At 42.3% G+C, this 20,661-nt stretch overlaps 1 protein-coding gene across 4 annotated transcripts in view; it reads left to right on the top strand.

Moving 5' to 3' along the window:
- Nucleotides 1-20,661, top strand: part of LOC112461163 (serine proteinase stubble-like) — a 31,006-nt gene that overhangs the window by 7,796 nt on the left and 2,549 nt on the right. Inside the window, exons 1-3 of one of the 4 annotated variants that reach the window (XM_025026308.1) lie at nt 10,656-10,732; nt 17,734-17,823; nt 19,334-20,226. In XM_025026308.1, the coding sequence (XP_024882076.1) occupies nt 17,742-17,823; nt 19,334-20,226 (975 nt within the window). In that variant the 5' untranslated portion in view covers nt 10,656-10,732; nt 17,734-17,741. Of the gene's footprint in view, nt 1-10,655; nt 10,733-10,779; nt 11,683-17,733; nt 17,828-19,333; nt 20,227-20,661 lie in introns of those variants that run through there. The other 3 variants (XM_025026305.1, XM_025026306.1, XM_025026307.1) reach the window with 3 other exon arrangements.

Here is a 20,661-nt window from a genome sequence, read left to right as displayed (position 1 = left end):
CTAAAATTTTACTAATTTTCTGATTTTTTAAATGTACCCTTCAGGAACATTTAAAACAGGAACAGAAAATAAATAAAATTGCAATTAATCTTAATTAATTCTTATGAAGAGACACTTCTAGAATAATTAATACAATTTATATATGTATAATTTCGCTTATATAAATTTTTTGAGAATTAATGATTATGGGATTAAGTACAACTAATGTACTTTGATCCGAAGCCCGCGAACTGTTAATCCGCAGTCGATTAATATAAAGCAATGTATAAGACGCGCGTGGTGCATGTAAGAACATACGCCGGCAGAGTGTCCATTCAGCGTCGATAATGACGACTATTATGTCTGGTGTACTTTCTCCAAATTAGCGGTAAAACGTCACGCGCCACGCTCGCATTAGATAGGGTTGCGTCCGTGATTTTCCTTTTACTTTCAAAACTATTGTAGGATGCGAAAGAAATCGAAAGTTGGACGCACGAAACGTGTGGTCGTGTGTCTCTTAAAAGAACAGTCCCTGTACGCCTAGAGTCGCTTAAGAGCGTCTAGGACTCTAGGATTATGTGGGACCGTTTATAAGTCATTTACCTTTCAAGTCAATTCATCAATAAACACAGATGGACAGGCTACGAAACAATTCGGAGTAAAATTAACACATTACAAGTCTGATTATACGGTCCCCACCCGTTTACGCATCGGTTCACTACATAAAGGAGTTGGAATATGCTACACAATTGTGAAATATATTTCTCTTTTATTTATTGTTTTTTATTTTTATAGTTCTTCCAGCTAGTAACGTATGGATTAAAACAAAATCTCTGATTGTTTTCTTTCAATTTGTATAATATTTAATCCTGGAAGGAGAGAGATGTAGGGCAGCCTAATGTGTAGATCTAAATTAAAATTTTATTTAGGAATTATTCGGCAAGTGGAAAAAAGAGAAAATAAAAAAAAACACTCTGACATATTAATAATATTTTCCTACCGCGATCGAAAGATATTAATTTATTTTTTACATATAATAAACATAAACACCTTTTTCTGATCTTTATTGTCTATGAAATCAAAAAACATCATGAAGAAGAAGAATAAAAGATTTATATTTATTCTAAAACTATCATTACTTTAGTTTCTTTACGTTTATTTTTTATATTTTACTATATTTTCGCTATTTACAAGCCATACAAATTTAATAAGTTACAATACCAGTACTTAATAAAAAACTGCCCAGATAACATTATTGATATTTTATATTTTCCCGGATGTTTTGATATTTTCTGAAATTGTTGCAGATACATAAAGCGCTTGGTTAAAAGCGTATTAGCGTAAGACTTTCTATCATTGTTTTTTACACGCGTTTGCATATTTATTTTGTACAGACGACTGAAACATATACCAACCATACACCAAAATATATCAATAAACGGTGCTGTGTGGTAGAGTAATATATCAAGTTTTATTTTATGTACCTTATAAGTGTATATTTGTCGTTATATACACAAGAAATCGATGGCTGCACGTATTTTCCAGGATTAAAAATATTGACATTAAGTTAGCGTAGCCCATCCATTTTAAAAAGCAATGGATCTATATCAATAATGTTGTTTTCACAGAGAGATCCATTACTTCAGATTAAAAATAATTTGTCACTCACCGACACACGACGCGCAGCAGCGGAGCTTTTAACGTCGATCTGTAAAACACAATAAAATCCACAATTATAACAGCGTTCACAATAATTAATGTTTCAAAAAATAGTTAAACTACACACGCATTGAGTTCTTGTTTGTCTTTCTTAAACAGAGATTATTAATGAAACAATTATATAAAAATCTCTATCTCCCGAGTGTAGACTTTTATAAAATTCCACTAATAAAAGTCTTCTCAAATTCTCGTATAAATAAACGATTCAAATAAATCGGGAATAAACTAAATTTTACGAGGAAAACATTTAATAATATTTAATTAATTTATTATCACTTATTGCTTATTGTTATTACTATTTATTATATTATTTAATTCTAACATTTAATTTATTAATATAACGTACTACTTACCCCGTGGTTGCTCCGCCGTTGCCCGATGCCTCCCAGGCCACCTCCTCCTCTCTCGCTCCCTCGTTACTGCTCTTTTACGACGCGCACTCACTCATTCACTCGCGAAAACACGACTAATTACGGTCGCGGTAATCATCTCGGTACGACGATCGCGCGCGGCACCTTGAGTATACGGCACTCCCGATGTTGACCGTGCACGACGCGCACCTTATTACGTTACGACGACGGGAAGTTAACGAGGATTGAGGAACGACAATCACAACACATCGGTACGAAAGCTACGATCCGCGTTAACCACGAAGTCGGGCGAGGTCAGTGCGGCAGATGAGTCCCGAAGAACGACGCGAAAGATCGCCAACTTCACGCGACACTTGCCGCGACGCCGCCGACGCCGTAACCGTTGGCCGCGACCGTCGGCTATCAAACGACGCACGATCGCGTTTCAGGAGCGAGCATCACCTCCACGAGGCTCCGCATTCCAACATATATGTGAGTAATATACAAGACTTTTGATATCCGAAAACGTCGGATCGCGACATCTGCGAAAATGCGATCGACAGGGCCAATGGCCAATGGCCATTGCTCGCGCTCGCGCTCGCGCTCGCGCTCGACGGGATTTCTATCGGATGGATTTCTTGCGAAACACGCGATCCAAAGTCATGTCATCGATATACGAGCCTCAAGCTTTCGCCACGCGGTTGTACGTCAAGATGCGAGGCTTGCTGTAATTAACACTTACTAATTAAACGCATCACAACTCGGAGTCGATCCGCTCCGGACCGGCGACGCGGACGTGTCGTCAGTGTGAGTGTGAGTGATCGGCTGATCGCCGAGTTTGGGGGAATGGGGGGGTAGTGCCTACGTCACGCTGATACCACGCGAGTCAAATTAAACGCATTGGCTCGTCCGAAAATATGCGATTGAAATTCCGTTTACGCGATACACGCCGCACTAATTTTTGCGCAAAATATAGGAAATATATTAAACAGCCAAAACGCCGTGACTTTCCGTTCTTCAAATTACTTCGATTTCAGCGAAAATAAATGTTAATTTGATCACCTCCAAAGGCGCGCGCGCCGTCCTACGCTTCGAATTGAAAAATGGATAAATTTTATCGCCAAAATCGACGGAAAGATCTCAAGATACGCACGTTCGCGGAGCAAGCGTCGTTAAATATCGCGATGGAACGATAATTCGCAATTCCCGTCATCGCGTCTGTCGCCTCGATTACCATTTGTAACGACTAAATCCTGGGAAAATAAACTATCTCGATAAACGACCGCCCGTCGCTCCGATACGCTCGCGAGGCATTAATCGCGGGAGTTAATTAACCGCGCGCTCCTATAATCGCCGAGTGTCCGCGGAGAATTATCGTGTTTCCTCCCGACACTTGTCGCGATCGTGTTGCGAGAGGTAATGTTACGGATACGCGGGGCGGATCCGGGCTCGCGTCGCTGCGTGCTTCTTCGCTTGAGTGTAAGTTCGCCGCGGCGCGAATGATAGCAAGGTATTACCACGCGTAACACAACTGTGCGCCGAGGCGTCGTACGCGGCCAGAAATAATTATAATTTGTCGAATCGACGTCGATTTGGTATCAATACACACGGTCGCTGTCGAGTTTTCCTCGATATCTTTGTAATCTTCAACCTCGTCGTAGTTTTTTTTATGTTGACCGTTCAATTATGAATATTTCTACAAGATTTCTATTGTCTTTCGGTCAGTTTATATCAAATCGAAAAGTAATATATACTGTGCATTTGATGTAGAATTGGGGGAGGAGGGGCCAAAAGACAATAAAAATCTAACAGAAATATACACGATTGTTTAATTAACGTACAATTAATAATTTTTATTGATTAATTTTTCATCAATCTACATATCTTATAATCATCTATGCGGTTTTATTCTGCAGTATGTTTTTATAAGAGATTTATTGTAGAATATTTTACACTCATTATTTCATATACGTATTACAATTATTGTTACAATTAAATTAATATTTTTTATTTATCCATGTTTCTTAAATCATACCATTACGAGGTTTTTTAATTGTACTGGTACGATTTGACAACTCAAACTTATTTGTTTATCACTTTAGAATTACATAAATATGTACACAAGATTAATTTATATCAAAGTTAGATAGATAACTTTTCTCTATTCACACTATCTTATATCTTGTTTTAGTGAACGTTATATCAGATTATCAAAGAATAAGCGTCTCGTTTAAGATTTTCCGCGGATAATATCGATCACGCTCTTTCCATTCTACCACGACGACAATCGAAATATATTTTCGAGCAAGGCCTCAAAGCTTTCGACTTACATATTGAATTTTCTACGGAATATACTATAATATTTTCGGATATTTTTGCCACGATAGCGAAATATATCTTTTATGCCGTGCTATAAAAGACAGCCGCGCGAACTGCGAAGTGCGGACCCGTGTTATCCGCTTCGAGGTCGCCGCGCCGCGCCGCGCCGTGCCGGTGTAATTTACAGCCGCCCAAAACCTCGAAGTCTCTTTTCTCGAAGCCTGCCCCGATGTGACATAGATCCTTGCTCGTCCGCGAGCAATAACTGCATCTCTCTGTAACACACGTTGGTGCGACCGGTGCGGTGTGCGGCGGTTCTTGAAACGTGAAATACTGACTCGGCGGTAAAAGACGCGGACCCGTAATTGCCGACACGGTCGAGCGTTTATATCGCCTTGCATACCGCCGGCTCTTCGTGGACTTTCGTTGAGGATTAGTAAGAGTAAAACGTAATGCTCGGAGACATCGATTAACGGTAACGGTAAACGACTTACCGCGCTCGTATTCCTGGCGCATAGCAGGCACAGTTTCCGAGCCAGCTGCCTGCCACCAAGGCTTACCAGAACCAGCGAGCGCGCGCGCGGCTTAACTACGAGCTAATATCGACTTTTGCAGTTGAGCGTGGAAAGCGCCTAATTAATTATTCCGATTAAATGCCACGATTAATTAAAATCGAACACGGAAGGAATCGCGCCTGTGCGCCTTTGCCAAGAGCAAGGTGACGGAGAGTGACGCAACTCGAGTTGTCCAGTTGTAATAGCAGGGCGATACGTGCTTTTAAGCCGTTTTAAGCCTTAAAGCCACTGTCACGATCGCTCATCGCTTTGTCTCCACTTCGAGATATAATCTTCTTATCGAGCTATTACGCTTAATATGTCAATATTATGCATAGTTTATTTATTAAGATAGAAAATTCCAGTCATTACATAAATACACTTGTATACATTATAACTATTTTAATCGATGCTCGTTTAAGTTCATCGACATTCACAAATGTACGTGCATATATGTGTATTCTGCTTGCTGAGATTATATTATTACAATTATCCGCGATTGGCGGGAGATACATCTTACGGCGCACCGAAAGAAATATATCGATGCACTGGATTTGCAAGAAAGACCTTAATATATTTTGCGTTCCACTCGGTGTAACGTGTATCGTAATGTAGGTGTGTGTATATGTACTAATAGTGACAGCCCATTCCATAATTAAAGTTTCTCGCCAACTGTAATTCGATAGAGATGTGGATAAGGCGCAACGTGTCACGTCCGCGTCGCGCATCGCGGTATTAACAGTATATTAACCCTTTGCCCTCCGAGTGCCAATTGGGATGGGTTTAAGAATTTAAGCGTTCCACTCGAAATGTCAACTGGGTTGGCAATATTATATATAAACACATTGCACACAGATTATCGCAAATAGTTGTGGACGGAAAGACACAATTTAATTATTCACATTTATAATAATTTACCTCTAATAACGACGATAACAATTATATATATCAAAATAGACAAAGATTTTATATCGAGTCGTAAACAGTTATTTATAGAAGGCCACATAATTATAAATATAAAGATTTAGGCACTTTTTTGATCAATCTAATAAAGAAATTTGGATTGGATTTTAGTTTCAAATCTCAAAGTTTACATTTAACAATGTTATAATTTGTAATATACACGGTTGAATGCTGTCAGCATAAATTGAGTTGGCGATCAAACTGTTCAGACATGGGTCGAGGTTAAAAAATTAAGTTCTCTATTATATTACAAATAGTATGTCATTCTCGATCCTCGCCTACTCCCGCAGGCCACATAAATTCTCGTACCACCTAAACGTTACACGCGCATAATTATCCTACTTTCTTTATGACAACCGTCAATCGATTAAATGAATATTAAGCACTATATTAAGCACTATATTTCACACATTTCAGTCAAATTCGTCAAATTTTATTTATACCCGAGCCTTCACTCTCTCGAGGCTGCTTTTTTCTCTCGAATCTCTCACACTTCCAGATATATCGTGATACACATCGGGCACGTTTTCTTGGATAACATTGAAAAGAAAACCGACGATATTTCTGAGAAGTATAGCATCACAAAACGTCTCATTACTTGTTAACCACGACGCCAATACTCCCCTCGCCGGACCATGCAAAAGATTAATGGAAAAACGATTTCGACCGGTTCCCATTATATGTATATCACTTTGAATCGATTAGACGGCACACCCTTGAAAAAATTCGTACCGTATAAGTAGCGAGGGCAACGAGGCTATCGAATGCGCTGAGAGTGCTCCGCACCCTGCCCACATAATAATAAGAATAAGATTTCATTCACGATAGCGCCCAGCTTTCGCTACCAGGACCGTAATCACACTTGGACACATTGATGCATGGACCGGTCCCCCTTCCATGCCCAGCATTAATGACAGGTTTACGTTGACGAGGCCGCCTTTGCCCGCTCATTGAAATTTCGATCGATTACCTTACCCACCCTTCGCAGCTCTCCCGCTAGTCGCCACTATAAAAACTTACTGCGTGTGTACGTCAAGAATTTCCGGGAAGATCCCGGTCAACCGAGAGATTTCGTCGCAATTATTCTATTTTAATTCACCGATTTGCCAATAATTGTTTTAAAAAATATTATTATTTTGATCACGTCGGTGAGCGTAGACATGCGTTGGAATTGCGTGCGTGAATGCGAAATTTTTTCCAACGTTTATTCGTAAAAGCATACAGATCTGTATTAATACCATGAGATTAGAATGCTCTCCGCGCCCCGAAGAGAATATGATGTTTCCTTTAGCGGTCATCCCCGCGTGATTACTGTAGTTATACGTAATACGTATGATTGAATACATTCGAAAAGGGTTCAGTCACTAATCACGAGCTGTACGGTACTCGTATAAGGTAGGAGCAAGAGGATGGGAAATGAACTAAAAGTACATTGGCCGTGTCATTAGAGAGTGTTGGGTTCGTGTCAGTCGATAGAAGAGGGATTAATCATCTTATCGCTCCGTCCTGCTCGCATCTTTCCCCCGGAATCGTTCTCCGATTCTCTCAATCGCGACGTATGCATTTGGCATTGATGACTGGCATCGAGACTAAGACGTACGTTTCTCTAGGGCATAGCGGCAGTTCGCTACAGTCATTTAGGCCCCATTGAGCTGCGGATCGATTCACTACGGAAATTACTCCACGCTTAATAATGCCATCATTAACCAATATCTCATGCTTACATATTTTTCTTGGCCATGATCAATCAAAAGTCTGGAAATAAACGTTATGTGTAATCGGAAAACTTTATTACAGTTTATCTTTCGTTTCACCAAAGAAGTAGCAAAAACTATATGAATTTTATATAATTTATTGATAATATAATATTTTATATATTATATAAATTATATAATACTTAATATAATATAATATAAAATAAATATAATATAAAATAAAATATAATATAAATATAATATAATATACAAAATATATAGAATATATAATAAAATATAATGACGAATTTAATTCTGCTTCGTTACCAAATGCAATTACTGAATTACAATTTGTTCTAGGTCGGAACTTCTCTCTTAGAACAATTTATTAGCTTTTCTTCCATATTAATTAAACTGAGATATAAATTTTTCGGTGCAGAATCGGTCGTGCGCGCGTGAAAATATTTATTCCTGCCAAGAAATGATTTAGCGTGAGTATCAACGTTTCTTACTGTCCCGAAAGAAAATGTGAGTACCGCGGCCACTTGTTCCACTCCTCTTCCTCCTTATTCCGGCTCGTCTGCGCTTAATGCAGATAGGAGTGAGGAAACCGCGTGTAAACTGGCCTTTACCTGAATGGGACACGGCTATTGCACCGCGCCACGGCGCGCCGTGCGTCCGAGAGAGTTACCGCTAATCTGTACTTACGCTCGACTGGTGTTGTCTCTGTGCTTACACGAGCGGATCAGCCTACAAACGGGTATCGGCCGACCAAAAATTCAAACAATTACGATTGGCTCATTAACCGACCGCAAGCACGTTTTCTCTACTTGCCAATATCTCATTTTGTACGCTTCATATAATTTCGTTCATTACAATTTAAAAAAAAAAAAAGATTAATTTACGAGATTAGAGGATTATCGTTCGTTGGAGGTTTTTGAATATATAGGGAAGAAGCTCATATATCGCGTTTGTACGAAAGCACGTTACGAAACATGTTACAAAAAAGGAGCACGAGGGAGTTAAACTTGTTTAACACGTTCACACATGCCACAGCGGGCATCGGTGACCTGAACTTTCCGTTTGTGCCATGCGAGACACCGTTGGTGACCGTCAACAGGACCTAACTAAAATAGCGACTCGCGGCCTGTAAAATTTAATCGTAATACACCACGTGTCAAACTACGTTTGATAGAACACAATGCAAAAATTTTATTGCTTAAAACAATTGAGAAATTTTACTCTAAAGGTTCATATGAATATAGCGTTTGGCGGTAAAGGTGATAAACTCGAATTATGCTAATTACATTTAGAGGCAAACTAAGCGTTGACCCTTCAGATATAAATATACGCGGCGATATTGTTCCGATAAAACGACAGTTCCTATCTCGCACTAGTTGAAGGAATTTCCGTTGGTATGCCATCTACGCCACGACGCCGGTAATCGACGTGGTAATCGAGGGTACTGAACGTTGCCCGAAGATTAACAGCTACTGAAAGTTTTCACAATTCTCCTTTTTGACGGAAGCTCAACCTCAATGCCGTCCGATTCTCCTTTTTGGTAATGTTACGTATAGCAATATGGATCGATCATCTCGAATCCGAAATTGCTCCGACCTGCTTAAATGCATTTCAATTCGTTCAAATGAATACTGTTAATATTCGATCGGTCGTGATTAACGATCTTCTCTGCAATTTAAACTTCCACGTACCGTATAACAATTCACGAAAATAATTGTTTGCACATTATATATTCGTAATAACAGCTGTTCGCGCCAATCGCACCGAGGAACCGAAGTGTAAGTACAGGCCGTCTCGTCGAGATAAATCCTTTAGGTGCATAGATGCAATTGATAAAATTGCCGGGCAATTTTCGAATCCCATTCTACGGGAGTCTTATTGCTCTCTTTCTCTCTCTCTCTCTCCCTCCCTCTCTTTCCTCCCGGCTTGGATAACGCTACCGGCGTACGTGACCGCGCACGTACGTCCGAAGCGACAGATTAACGACGAATTATCGTACAATCTTCATTGACGGTCACGCGTGTAATCGCCCTTACTTGCTTTCTCAATTTCTTCTTCATCATTCCGTTTCCTATCCTCCTCCGGACCGTTCTCGCCGCATCGGTCGTCGCGTCCGCGACCGTTCGTCGCGTCTCGTGCCGCATTCTCGTTTCTCGCCACGCCACAGCTTAGGTTTCTACGGTCCCCGTACGGGACGAAGAGAAACGGTGTCTCGTACGTCCGCGTTTCCGAAATCGGCCCGTATTTTCCTACATCGCGACCCGACGATGTTCCACGCGCGCCTACGGCACGTGTAGCCTTCTACCAAGAAGCCTTTTTGTGAATCGTTGAAATTAATTAATGTATAAAAATACACAGATAAATATATTAACATCGAATTGTCGTACAATTTTTATTGACAATCACACGTGTAATCGCCCTTATTCGATTTCTCAATCTCGTTTCCAATATACAATGTATATACTGATTGCGAGAATAATAATAATGGAATATCTTATTGGCGTTCCTCGTTATTACATTTCCTAACTTTTATTTTTTATAATATTATTAGATTGCAGAAGAAACGGTACAACAGCGTAGCGACACATTATCTCCTCGAAGAGAACAGTCGCGAAAAGTCAAACGTGTCACGCGACATGCCGTTCTGAGCTATCTTAGCTATGGTACATGGTGTATCGAGCTGTAGGCCGTAGCTATTATAATAGCGAAAACAATCCCTTTCCCCTCAACGGTGGCATAACGGTAGCAAAGCGGAAGCTGAAAGTAACGTAGAAGCTCTTACTATCCTTCCTCCTTCCAAGTATCGGGTTTTGGCACATTTCGCGATCTCGCAATCTGTGCTTTTCCACCAGCCTCTCATTATCGTCCGAATCCAATCCTCCCTGCGTTTTCACGCGCGTTCGCGGTCGATTTTCACCGGTAACCTTGAGTACGAAGACGGTGTCGCCCCGAAGACGATATCGCCGTGAAAGATACGCATGCTGGAAGAAGGTCGAGTGACGGTGGCGATAATAGTTAGCGGTGGACGGCACGGCGGGAAGAAGAGACGGCGAACACAGCGAGGAGGGAAAGAAAAACAGGAGTAGAGAGAAAGAACGAGAGGGAGAGACCGGTGATGGCTGCGATGATGACGGTCAGTGGTTGTGTATACCGGTTAAGCCGTTCAGTACTAGCCCGGCGTCCGTCACGAGTAAACCTCGCGACCGTTCGGTTTCGACGGTGCCCTCGCTATTCTATTCTAGTATCGCGCGCACGATCGAATTTCCTGTCCTTGTTATTCGCTCGTACTCGTCGATCCGTTGTCACACACGCACGTGTCTCACTTCCCGCCCGATCAAACCTGAATTTTTAAACAGACCACCGCGATTCAACGTCACTTGAAGAACCGAAAATGAAACTGTTTACTTATTTACTCATTTATTAAATTAACGAGTGCGCTGAGAGTAATTTGAAGAAACGTCAGCTGTGAGATAATGCACTTAAGCGGAATTAAATAGCGAACAATGATGGTTTCCTGATGAAGCAACGGATGTTCACGTCGGGATATCGGAGTTAGAGGAGTTCAGTGTTACCGCAGAATCTTTTTTTTTTTACGATTGAATCGTGCGTTTCCAATCTAACACGATGCGGTCAGGCGATCGATGACGGTTCGTTGCGATGCAACGCTGATGACCGAGCATCTCGAGGTCCACTTAACCGACCTAACCGACCCAAGAGTCGAATCCCATTCCCGAGACGTCGTCGGACCATCGCTTGAACCTGCACGATTTCATCTTTGATGACCATTAAATTTTTTAAGTGCTCGGTTCTATGCCAGGATGACGAGCTGAGTCGGGCCCTGGTCCTCGCGCGCCGCCGAAGAATTCGTCCACGCTGATCCACGTCGTGAATCACGGTGTGTGTGAATCACGATGGTGGTTTCCCCGTGCGACCATGCCGTCGGAAACTCGTGGTTGTCGTTGTGCGGGGTACGAGATGAGTCACGTAGATACGTTGATTCGAAGTGAGCGCGGATGAAGTGATTACGAGAGGACTCGTGGACTTCCAAATCCAGCGGACCAGTCCGGTCCGAGAGCGATCCAGGTATCGCTACGGTTTAAAAAAGCATTTTTGATTAGATTAAATATAATTATTTTCATTAAACTAATTACTTATATATGTACTTATATATGTACGTATTTATAATTGTTTATAATTGTTCTCCACTAAACTAACAGGGTGAAATAATTAGCTTAATACTAATGACACGTTTCATAAATGCTACCTTGAAAATAGCTATAACGATTGTTACAATTAATTTGATATCGCAAAGTTACACATACCGCTAATAAATTATATTAGCGAACCATTAAATACGGCATTTAATTACAGTAACATTAAACGATTTTTGGTATTATTTTCAATCGGGTTTCTACAAAATTGATCGAAACTCGCGGCATTATCCCGCGGTGTCCATATCAAGTCTGCCGCGGAAAGTCGTATTACGGGCAGCCGCGGTCGAGAGGCGTTAAAGCGTAAACGGTTGCTGTGATCTCTATGTGCAGCTGCTATGATCTATCTAGTGGTCGTTCAAATACCGTCACGATGTCGAACGTGACTTCGGATGGGACGGTAGCCGAGATATTCTCGGCTATCTCCACGCGAGACCGCGTGTTATAGGTATATATACGTCGTCCGTATAGTGTCGATGGCGCGCGATTTCCAGTTATCCATTACCGTTGTCACACTTCCGGAATACTTGCTCCGCGCGTCCGTCATTCGTTGCCTGAGTTACGATCGTCGCGACGACACCGAGTTTCACCTCTTAGCGCAAACAGAGCTTGTTTACAGATACCTTCCGCATTGCTTACCGAAAGTCTCTTCATCTCCAAAGGCTTTAATGAGGCGGCCGCCTAAGATCAAGCGGATTTACTTGGCTCACTTTAAATACATTCGAACATATCCCAAAGTGGATCATTCATGAATTAATTCGATCTATCTCTCCAACCCAATCTTACACCGAATTCTGAAGTAACCGGAGGCTTCCGGGGCGATCGGTATCGGTCGATATCGATCCCGCAAGATTCTACCTTATTTTCGCGTAAAGTCGGATCGAATCCAACCGGCATCGTCATGGACTTGGACCGGTACCGGCAATATAGCGTGGTGCGGTGCGGTGCGGAGCGGCACGACCGTTCGTCTCCTCCTCGTGCGCTTTTATCAAACTGGCGGTGCTCCCCATTCCATCGTTCCTCGCTCGGCTTCCTCCGTGCAACGGGACGCCTAGACCTTGGATTATGGAAGCGCATCCTGCCGGACTGCGTCCCACCCACGTCCCACGTGGCGCATCGCCGACAGGACGACACCTCATTCCGCTTCTATAGCGTTAACGCGTGTCGCGATGTCGTACCTACTTGTTTCTACATCGTACATCGTTAGGCAAAACATTCGGTTGATGATCGGCGTTCGACGCTCGGCCGCCGCGCCGGTTTGTCGGCCACGCCGCTCGAGTCTCGAGTCTGTTGCCCTAACGTGTGGAGCAAGAGAGACGCGCACGTACGTTTCTCGTCGTTCCGATTTGCTCTAATTCGCGCACCATCATCGCTCCTCGACACATCGGTACGCCGATGCGTTACGACGCCGAACGCCGATCACCGGGCGACGTGCGCGCAGATCGATGGTTGCTCAAGGCGCGGGTAATCGATGCAGATAATTGATGCCCCGCGCGAAAAGCTCGAGACTCTCGAGTGCCGTCTCGAAACTTGTAAAATCTTTCCCATAGCAACACCGGAACAAGGACCGAATTATCCTTACGGCGCGGAGCCGCAAAGCGCGCGCACCGCGTTATGTTACTCCCCCTAATCATCGTCCATTTCCTGCGAGAACTGTTACGCCCGCTCATTAAACTTGCCATCGCCGCTCAAACGTACCAGGAAAGACGTAAATTAAATTACACGAGGATTAAAGCACCGTGTGGAGAACCCAATTCGCGTGGAGGGCGTACGCGCCGCGCTGTTGAGAAGCCGGCGAGATATGTTTTCCTGAATCAGCGCGGCTAGCCGCGCTCGTTGCCGCGATTTTATTTTGTCGCGTTGATGATCATTCACCCGCGACCATTGAAATAAAACAGCTGCGATACGTATATATCGCACCACTGGCACAGAAGGCTGCCTTAATATCAAGAGCGAACAGATACCGTTTCAAGAGAAAATTGTAGGAGATTCTTATAAATTCGGAACAAAGAGAGAAACGAGTTTCTAAGAAATTAGTATAACGTGATTATCTGATATAATACGTATCTGATATATAAACTATACACATTGGTTGTATAAATTTTATGAAATTTTAATTTTAAAATTGAAGGAGTGAAAGTAAAAGATTTTGAATTACTAGTTCTTATCTTTTTTTTTTAATTGTCATAAAATATAAAAGCATTAAACAAAATCGGCAATTTCCATTAGCTTTTCTAGTTGCATTTTAATATTACATTACAAGAAGGTTGGTTTCCGTAATCGTTTTTATTGAAGCAAGTCAACGTTAATGGCGAATTAATTGCAGCGGTTAAAGTGATGCGAACAATTCAATCGTAATTGCAAAATCGATCTGTTTAATTCTCTAGTCTCTTCTTCTAGCGCTATGAAGCGTTCTGTTTAGACATGTTTCTAACGCAATACATGCGGCCAAACGGAACGCGAATAGGTCGCGTGAACTTGTTACGAACGTGAGAATCTTGAAATGCATTTGCTGTCGGATGAGAACGATTAAGCAGAAATGAGAGAAGACGAGTAACTATGATGACCGCTAGTCGTTACGGAATATTTCTTTGGTAGGTGACGTGCGTTGGGAACGCGGCTATCGCCGCGGAATGCTTTTCTCGAGGAACACGTAGACGCGAAATAATCCTAAACAATAAACACGTTCTTGTCTTTTACCGCGAGGGTTCGTGTCGTTTTTACTGCATTCGGCCTCGTTCATCATATGTACCATTACGTTGCAATTTATAGATATGGAACTTGCTCCCATATCTATCGATTATTATTTAATGGATGTTAACTTGCACTTATCGATCGTTGCTCTTGTTGTATTTGTAACATGGCTGCATTGTATCACTGCTAGTCACTGTAATTTGTGCATTATCAATTTGCGACGATTATAGTGAGTCCTATAATGCAATATTAAAAGTGCAAAAAAAAATCCAATCAAGATCATCCGTTTCGCGATGTATATCGATGTGCATAAGGACCGTAAAGAGCATAAAGAGTTACGTTAGACTTATAGGGTATAATACGGCGTCTCTTTCAAATAGTCAAGTACACATATCACGCGTCACGTGGCACGTGCCTGGGAACTGGGAAGTCAGCGGAGGAGAGATCCTGGGGCATTACGAAACCCCGTCACGACCGTGAATGCTAATGGACCCGCACTTGACTGATTCGCCTTTAAATCCGACGTTAGTAAATATATGACTTGTGTATAAAAATCGAGCGATCGAGTATGTTGGACTTGCTCTCGTCTCACATTTCTATAAATATTTTAATTAAACAACGTAGATACGGCTATGTAAATCACGCGTGACTTATTCATATTCATATTCGCGTTTCATTAACGGCGACACATTGACGGTGGAGTGAGAAACATGCTTTACGAGCGGCATAATTTTATAGCCTCAACGTATATTTCGAACAACATTATTCAAATGTCTTTATCCAGGCTCAAAAATGCCTCGCAAATCAGAGATTTGATTATTATAAATATTAATTCACGAATCACACACACGTTTTCCTGTGAAGGAGGGCCCCTTTAACACGCGGTGAACGCTTATTGCAGCTAATGGGTACATCCGCTATCGACAGTTCTCCTATCTGGTGGTCATGAAAAGATCGATAAACGCGATTTGAAATCCGCGATCACTGGGTCAATCCGGCGCGTCTTCTTGCTCGTCCTTGGTACATGTTCTGCCTCAAGTGGCAGCGACCGCAGCTACCGGTGCAGTGAGAGAAGTCGCGACCAGCCAGCGACAGTTCTATATTCTGCTTCTTGACCTTGTCCCAGAGCGCACTGTCTCAAGCACGTGGAAGTAGTCTCTGTAGACCCGATTTTACAGTGGCCGTTTACACGGAGAGGCCGACGATTAATTCCAACATGCGTGCATAGCTCTTTTATTTAGATACAACCAACTTGAAAAAAAAAATGAAAAATTTCACGTAGGTTTAAATTAAGCATCGGTTTGTTCGAATTTTTAATTAAAATTTTTACTTATGATGTAATAAAATTACAAAAAAATATAAAATAAGACTTATAAAATGAAGAAAATATCTCGTAATAATATACATATTAATAGGCAAATAATTTGATAAATACTTATATTGACTGTGTGTGTTTGAATAGAAAAATTTGGTAAAATTTTTATTTTTTATAACTCACTTATATGTATGTAACTTCATACTTGAATGTAAATTCTGGAAAAGGAACATATCCATTTGTCAGAATGTATCCAACTTTTGTGTATCTATTTTCTCTATAGATGTCGAGAAAAGTTACCCAAGACGCACATCCGAGATTTTTATATCCGCAAAAGTTACGCAAGATGCGATGCGTCCGACAGTTTCGCATTCGGAATACAACTCCTATTCGTCATACTCCGATTCGAAGATAGTTACAAAGAATTGAGTTTTATACCAGAGGAAATATTTGTTTGAAAAATAACCGAGAAAAGAAGGTACATAAACGATAAAAATAGCAAATACAAAAATGTGATGTGGAATAATAATATACAAATATGGGAATAGATATCTTGATTTTTCAGACGTTTTTTACGCGTTTGTCAAATATATCTTTGCAAAAATGCAAGAAATATTCAGAACGCGTAGCGTCGGTGAAGATAATTCCAATGATGATGACGAGACAGTTCCAAGACGATGGTATCCTCGATCGAGCATTCGAAAGCGAGCGACGCTGCGTCGATGACCTGGAATGCTGGGCCAGAATTCGGTGACAAGTCGGTCCAGGGTACCTTTTTTGTTCCTGCCGACGCGTCTTAGCGCGCGTCCGATGCACCTGTCGCGTCGTCGAGATACCATCGTCGATCTCGAATCGTTGCCAGCAAAACGATAGACTAGAAATCAAGAATTCTTCGGACCCTCGGAATGTCCTGATGTTTTATAATTTATAGAATGCACGTGCCGATATATTCGCCGGATCCATTTTACAATTTTAATGTTGCTTTTTAAATTAAAGAAAAAGATTTACGCGAAAGCTATATATAACTGCGAAAACCGTTCGATAAAAATGATGTTACATCATGAAATGAGAATGGAATAAATTCAAAGCTTGTCGGATCTATTTTAAATTTATCTATTTATGTCAGATCTATGTTGAATCTAAAATCTAAAGTGGAATTTACTAAATATAAATTTCCATTCTTACTCTGAACCTCTCAATTTAAATATAAATCAGGTGAAAAGTATCGAACTTTAAACAAACTTTGATCAAGTATTTTGTTAATATTGAACAAATTCTATTTTATCCTGTTGTTTTTATCTTTTTCGCCTTATCGCCCTCAAAAAGGTATTGAAAGCAAACACATATTGCCGGAATTTAAAGCACGCAGTTAGTATTGAATTTCTTTCTCGTAAGTAATTATATTATATTAAAGCCACTTGCAGAAGATATGTAAGAAATTGCGATATTTAATTGCGTGATTTGTACGCCCGCAACGATTTGCCTATTCGTAATTTCACTGAGAGAAAAAAAAAGCGCACGCGGCTGTGGGATTAGATACGTCTCTGAAAGGGTTAATACGAGAAGCATGCAACGGGAAAGTGAACTAGAAAGGAGCGCACAGACGTGGCAGACAATAGACAATAGACGCGACGAAAGAGTGAGCGTAGATGCTCGCATGCTGCTGACAAGCTCTTAATATATAGAATTACAAAATTTATACTATGCCTGTCTGCTGCAATCGACGTAGTAGAGCGCGGCTGTTAACAGCAGCACACCGTGCAGCTCGCGTGACTCCCCGAGATTTACACGTTTCCTCGGGAGGGAAGCAAGCAAGAAGCTCTCCTGCTCTAAATTGACACGTGACGATGACGATATAAGTAGCTACCGGACGATAGGTCGGCCGGCGAGTAACGATGACGTTCTTGTTTTCAGGGATCAGGATGCGGTGGATCGGTTACGTGGCCACGATTCTCTGGTGGTCGGGCATCGCCAGGTCTCTCAGTACGCTGAATCGAGGTCACAGTCAGTAATATTTCTTTTGGTGATTTAAACGCGCCGTTTTTCGGCGGATACTCCCTATAGCATGTGTCTTTCTCGATCGCGGACACCCACCCCGTCTCTTCCTCGCGCGTCGCCCTCTTCCGTACGCACTTTCGAGAGAGCGATGCAGCTGCCGTACCTCCTCTCTTACCTTTCTTCTCCCTGTCTCTCCACGTCTTTTTCTCGCGCTCGTCCTCCCTTTGCGCGGCATCCTTCTCCCGCTTGGAAGGTTCTCCTTAAATGTATAACGCTTAATTGGAAGGAGAACTCGGTCAAGGTGCAGTCGGTCGTGCACGAGCGTGAGAAAAGAAAAGCGAAAGAAGACGCTACTTTCTTTTTGTTTCGACGAATCTCCGCGACCGAAGGGAGAAGCTTTTTTTCTTTATCTATTATTTCTTTCTCGCTCCCAGGTAATTGTCCCGCACAGTCAGCTGTAAGCTTTGCCGGAAAAAACACGGCTCTAAAGTCTAGACATCCGTAAGAGAAGGAAATATTGTTCAAATAAAATTGTGTACACGCTCTGTACAACAAAAAATTGGAACATATATAGCGATGTGCAATGTTAACGTTAAGTTGCACAGTTTATAATTTTTGCAGCGAGATCCGTCGATCTGATCGACGAACGTCAAATGTTCGATTTTTTAATATTCGAGCCCGTGGTACAAAAGTGCGCTCCGCAATAAAAAAAATTTTTTTTCTTAATATGAAAGCTTCCCTTTTATAACGTAACACAGGTCGCGACGCAGGCTGACACGATCGTGTTTCTAGCGGTGAAAGCGACTGCGTGAAGCTCCTACATCGCCGCGGTCGTAATTTACGTTACCCGAGTCTTACCCATGACTCGGTTAATGACTCGGCCCAGGTCTACGTATACTCCTTCCAGTTATTAAGTTTCATTTTTTTTTACACGATCTCTCACGCGTGCTTCGACAAGTGGTACACTTTCACCGAACTTGACGGCGCGAGGTGGATCTCATGTGTAACATGTGAGACAGTCTAATTGTCGAGCACGATATATGACCTATCGTGCGGTACCGTGCGACACGGTGTCGTGCACGCGACGTCGTTCTTTGGTACGCCCGTCAGATTTAATGCGTGTAATCTCGTTACCCGGGGCGCGTTTCGTTCGATTTTTCGGAGGGCGTACGTAGAGAAACACGGGTTTCCTGCGAAATTATAAGTTGTTAAATTCGTCGAGACAGTATGATCGACGTTAGCGCGCTTTCATCACGCATTTAACGTTACACGCGCCTGTCTGGCTTCTCGGACTCTGACGCGAGAAATGTATGTAATGGAGACGTGAGATTAAAGTCAGTTGCGTTTAACGGAGAACGCTGCACGTGGGGACGTAAATGAGATATTCGTCATTTGTCGGCACGGGACTTTTAACTTTTAAACATCGACGTAGCCCAAGGTCCCATGCAGGCTTCGCCGATCGTCGAAAGATGGAACACGCCTGAAATAGCCGATTTCTTTTTTCCATTTCACGCAGGTTACAAAATTACTCCGAAGCCCTGCAAGGTGCCCGGTTCGGAGAGCAAAGAAGGCACGTGCATGTTCGTGTGGGAGTGCATCAAGTCCGAGGGGACGCACGTGGGTGTGTGCGTGGATACCTTCATGTTCGGCAGTTGTTGCGTTCACAACACGACGGTGAACACGATAGGCGCGTCTCACCGCCCTCATCATCATCATCATCAGCAGCAGCAGCAGCAGCACGAGACGACGAGTACACTCAGGCCAGGTCTACTTCTGGCAGAGCCAACCGCAAACGAGACCATCAGATTGACGTCAACTTCCCTCTCGGGCTTCTCCTCGACGGCATTAAGCACCGCGAAGCCGAATCTCCATTACTACACTGGATCTCACGGCTCCGGCACAGGCTCGACCAGACCGATGAAACCGTCCTCGCATGGCGTCGGGAGGCCCTTACAGAAGAGGCCGCACGCCAAACCAACGTCCGAGCACGACGTCGAGGTACTGCAGACCCCCGCGGTGTCCTCCGCGTCTACGAACACGTGGGCGGAAGGAAGGCCGCAAGAAACGAAGAGACCGGGTCATCACGCGGGTCATTCTCATCACCACAAGACTAGGCCGGACGATGGAGCACTGAGCGAGAAACCGTCGTCCGTTCAAAGCCAACCGGGCTTCAAGGACAAGCTGGAGACGCACAACACTTTGATAGTACGCTTGCCGGGGAAGGAGCACGCCGACGACGAGGTCGTTGGTTCGAGTGGCCCGAGCAAGCCGAACAAGCAGGGCAAACCGGGTAAACCGGGCAATCAAAGGCCCTTTGAGTCGAGACCGGACGACGGGAAGACCGAAGATGCCGATCTCAGCGTGCAGGAAACGATAAATCGGCCGAATGTCAATTCCGTCATTGAAAGCGTAAGGAAGGAAACTTTGTTATTATAACTCGTGATGACTCTATGATTATGACTCGTGATTCAGCGAGATGACTTTAGAAGGATTTCTTGTGTAACGTTCTCTCCGTCGAGGGCATTCACTTTTCTTCAATCAGTCAGACTAATTTTCATAGTTCATTAAAATATTATGTCAACTTAAAAAAAAATTCTTTATTTATTTCGATAGACAATTATAATAAAATTATATGTAAAAATTAGAGTAATTGAAACTCATTTTACATGTCTTGTCTAATTTTCGTGTTAGCGAATGTTTCTTTCTTTTATCTATTGTATTTATTAACGAATTTGAAATGCTGAGACGAATATTTGATCGAAGTTTACTAAAAAAATTCCTTTAACTATAAAATATGGGGTTAAGAAAGTATTTACATCGCCAGCTAGCAGAGTTATTTTTGGC

Source organism: Temnothorax curvispinosus, unplaced genomic scaffold, assembly GCF_003070985.1.
Source record: "Temnothorax curvispinosus isolate PA1 unplaced genomic scaffold, ASM307098v1 QBEX01011098.1, whole genome shotgun sequence".
NCBI lineage: Eukaryota > Metazoa > Arthropoda > Insecta > Hymenoptera > Formicidae > Temnothorax > Temnothorax curvispinosus.
The sequence above is the reverse complement of the archived record's forward strand: the minus strand, read 5'-3'. Positions and strand labels throughout refer to the sequence as shown.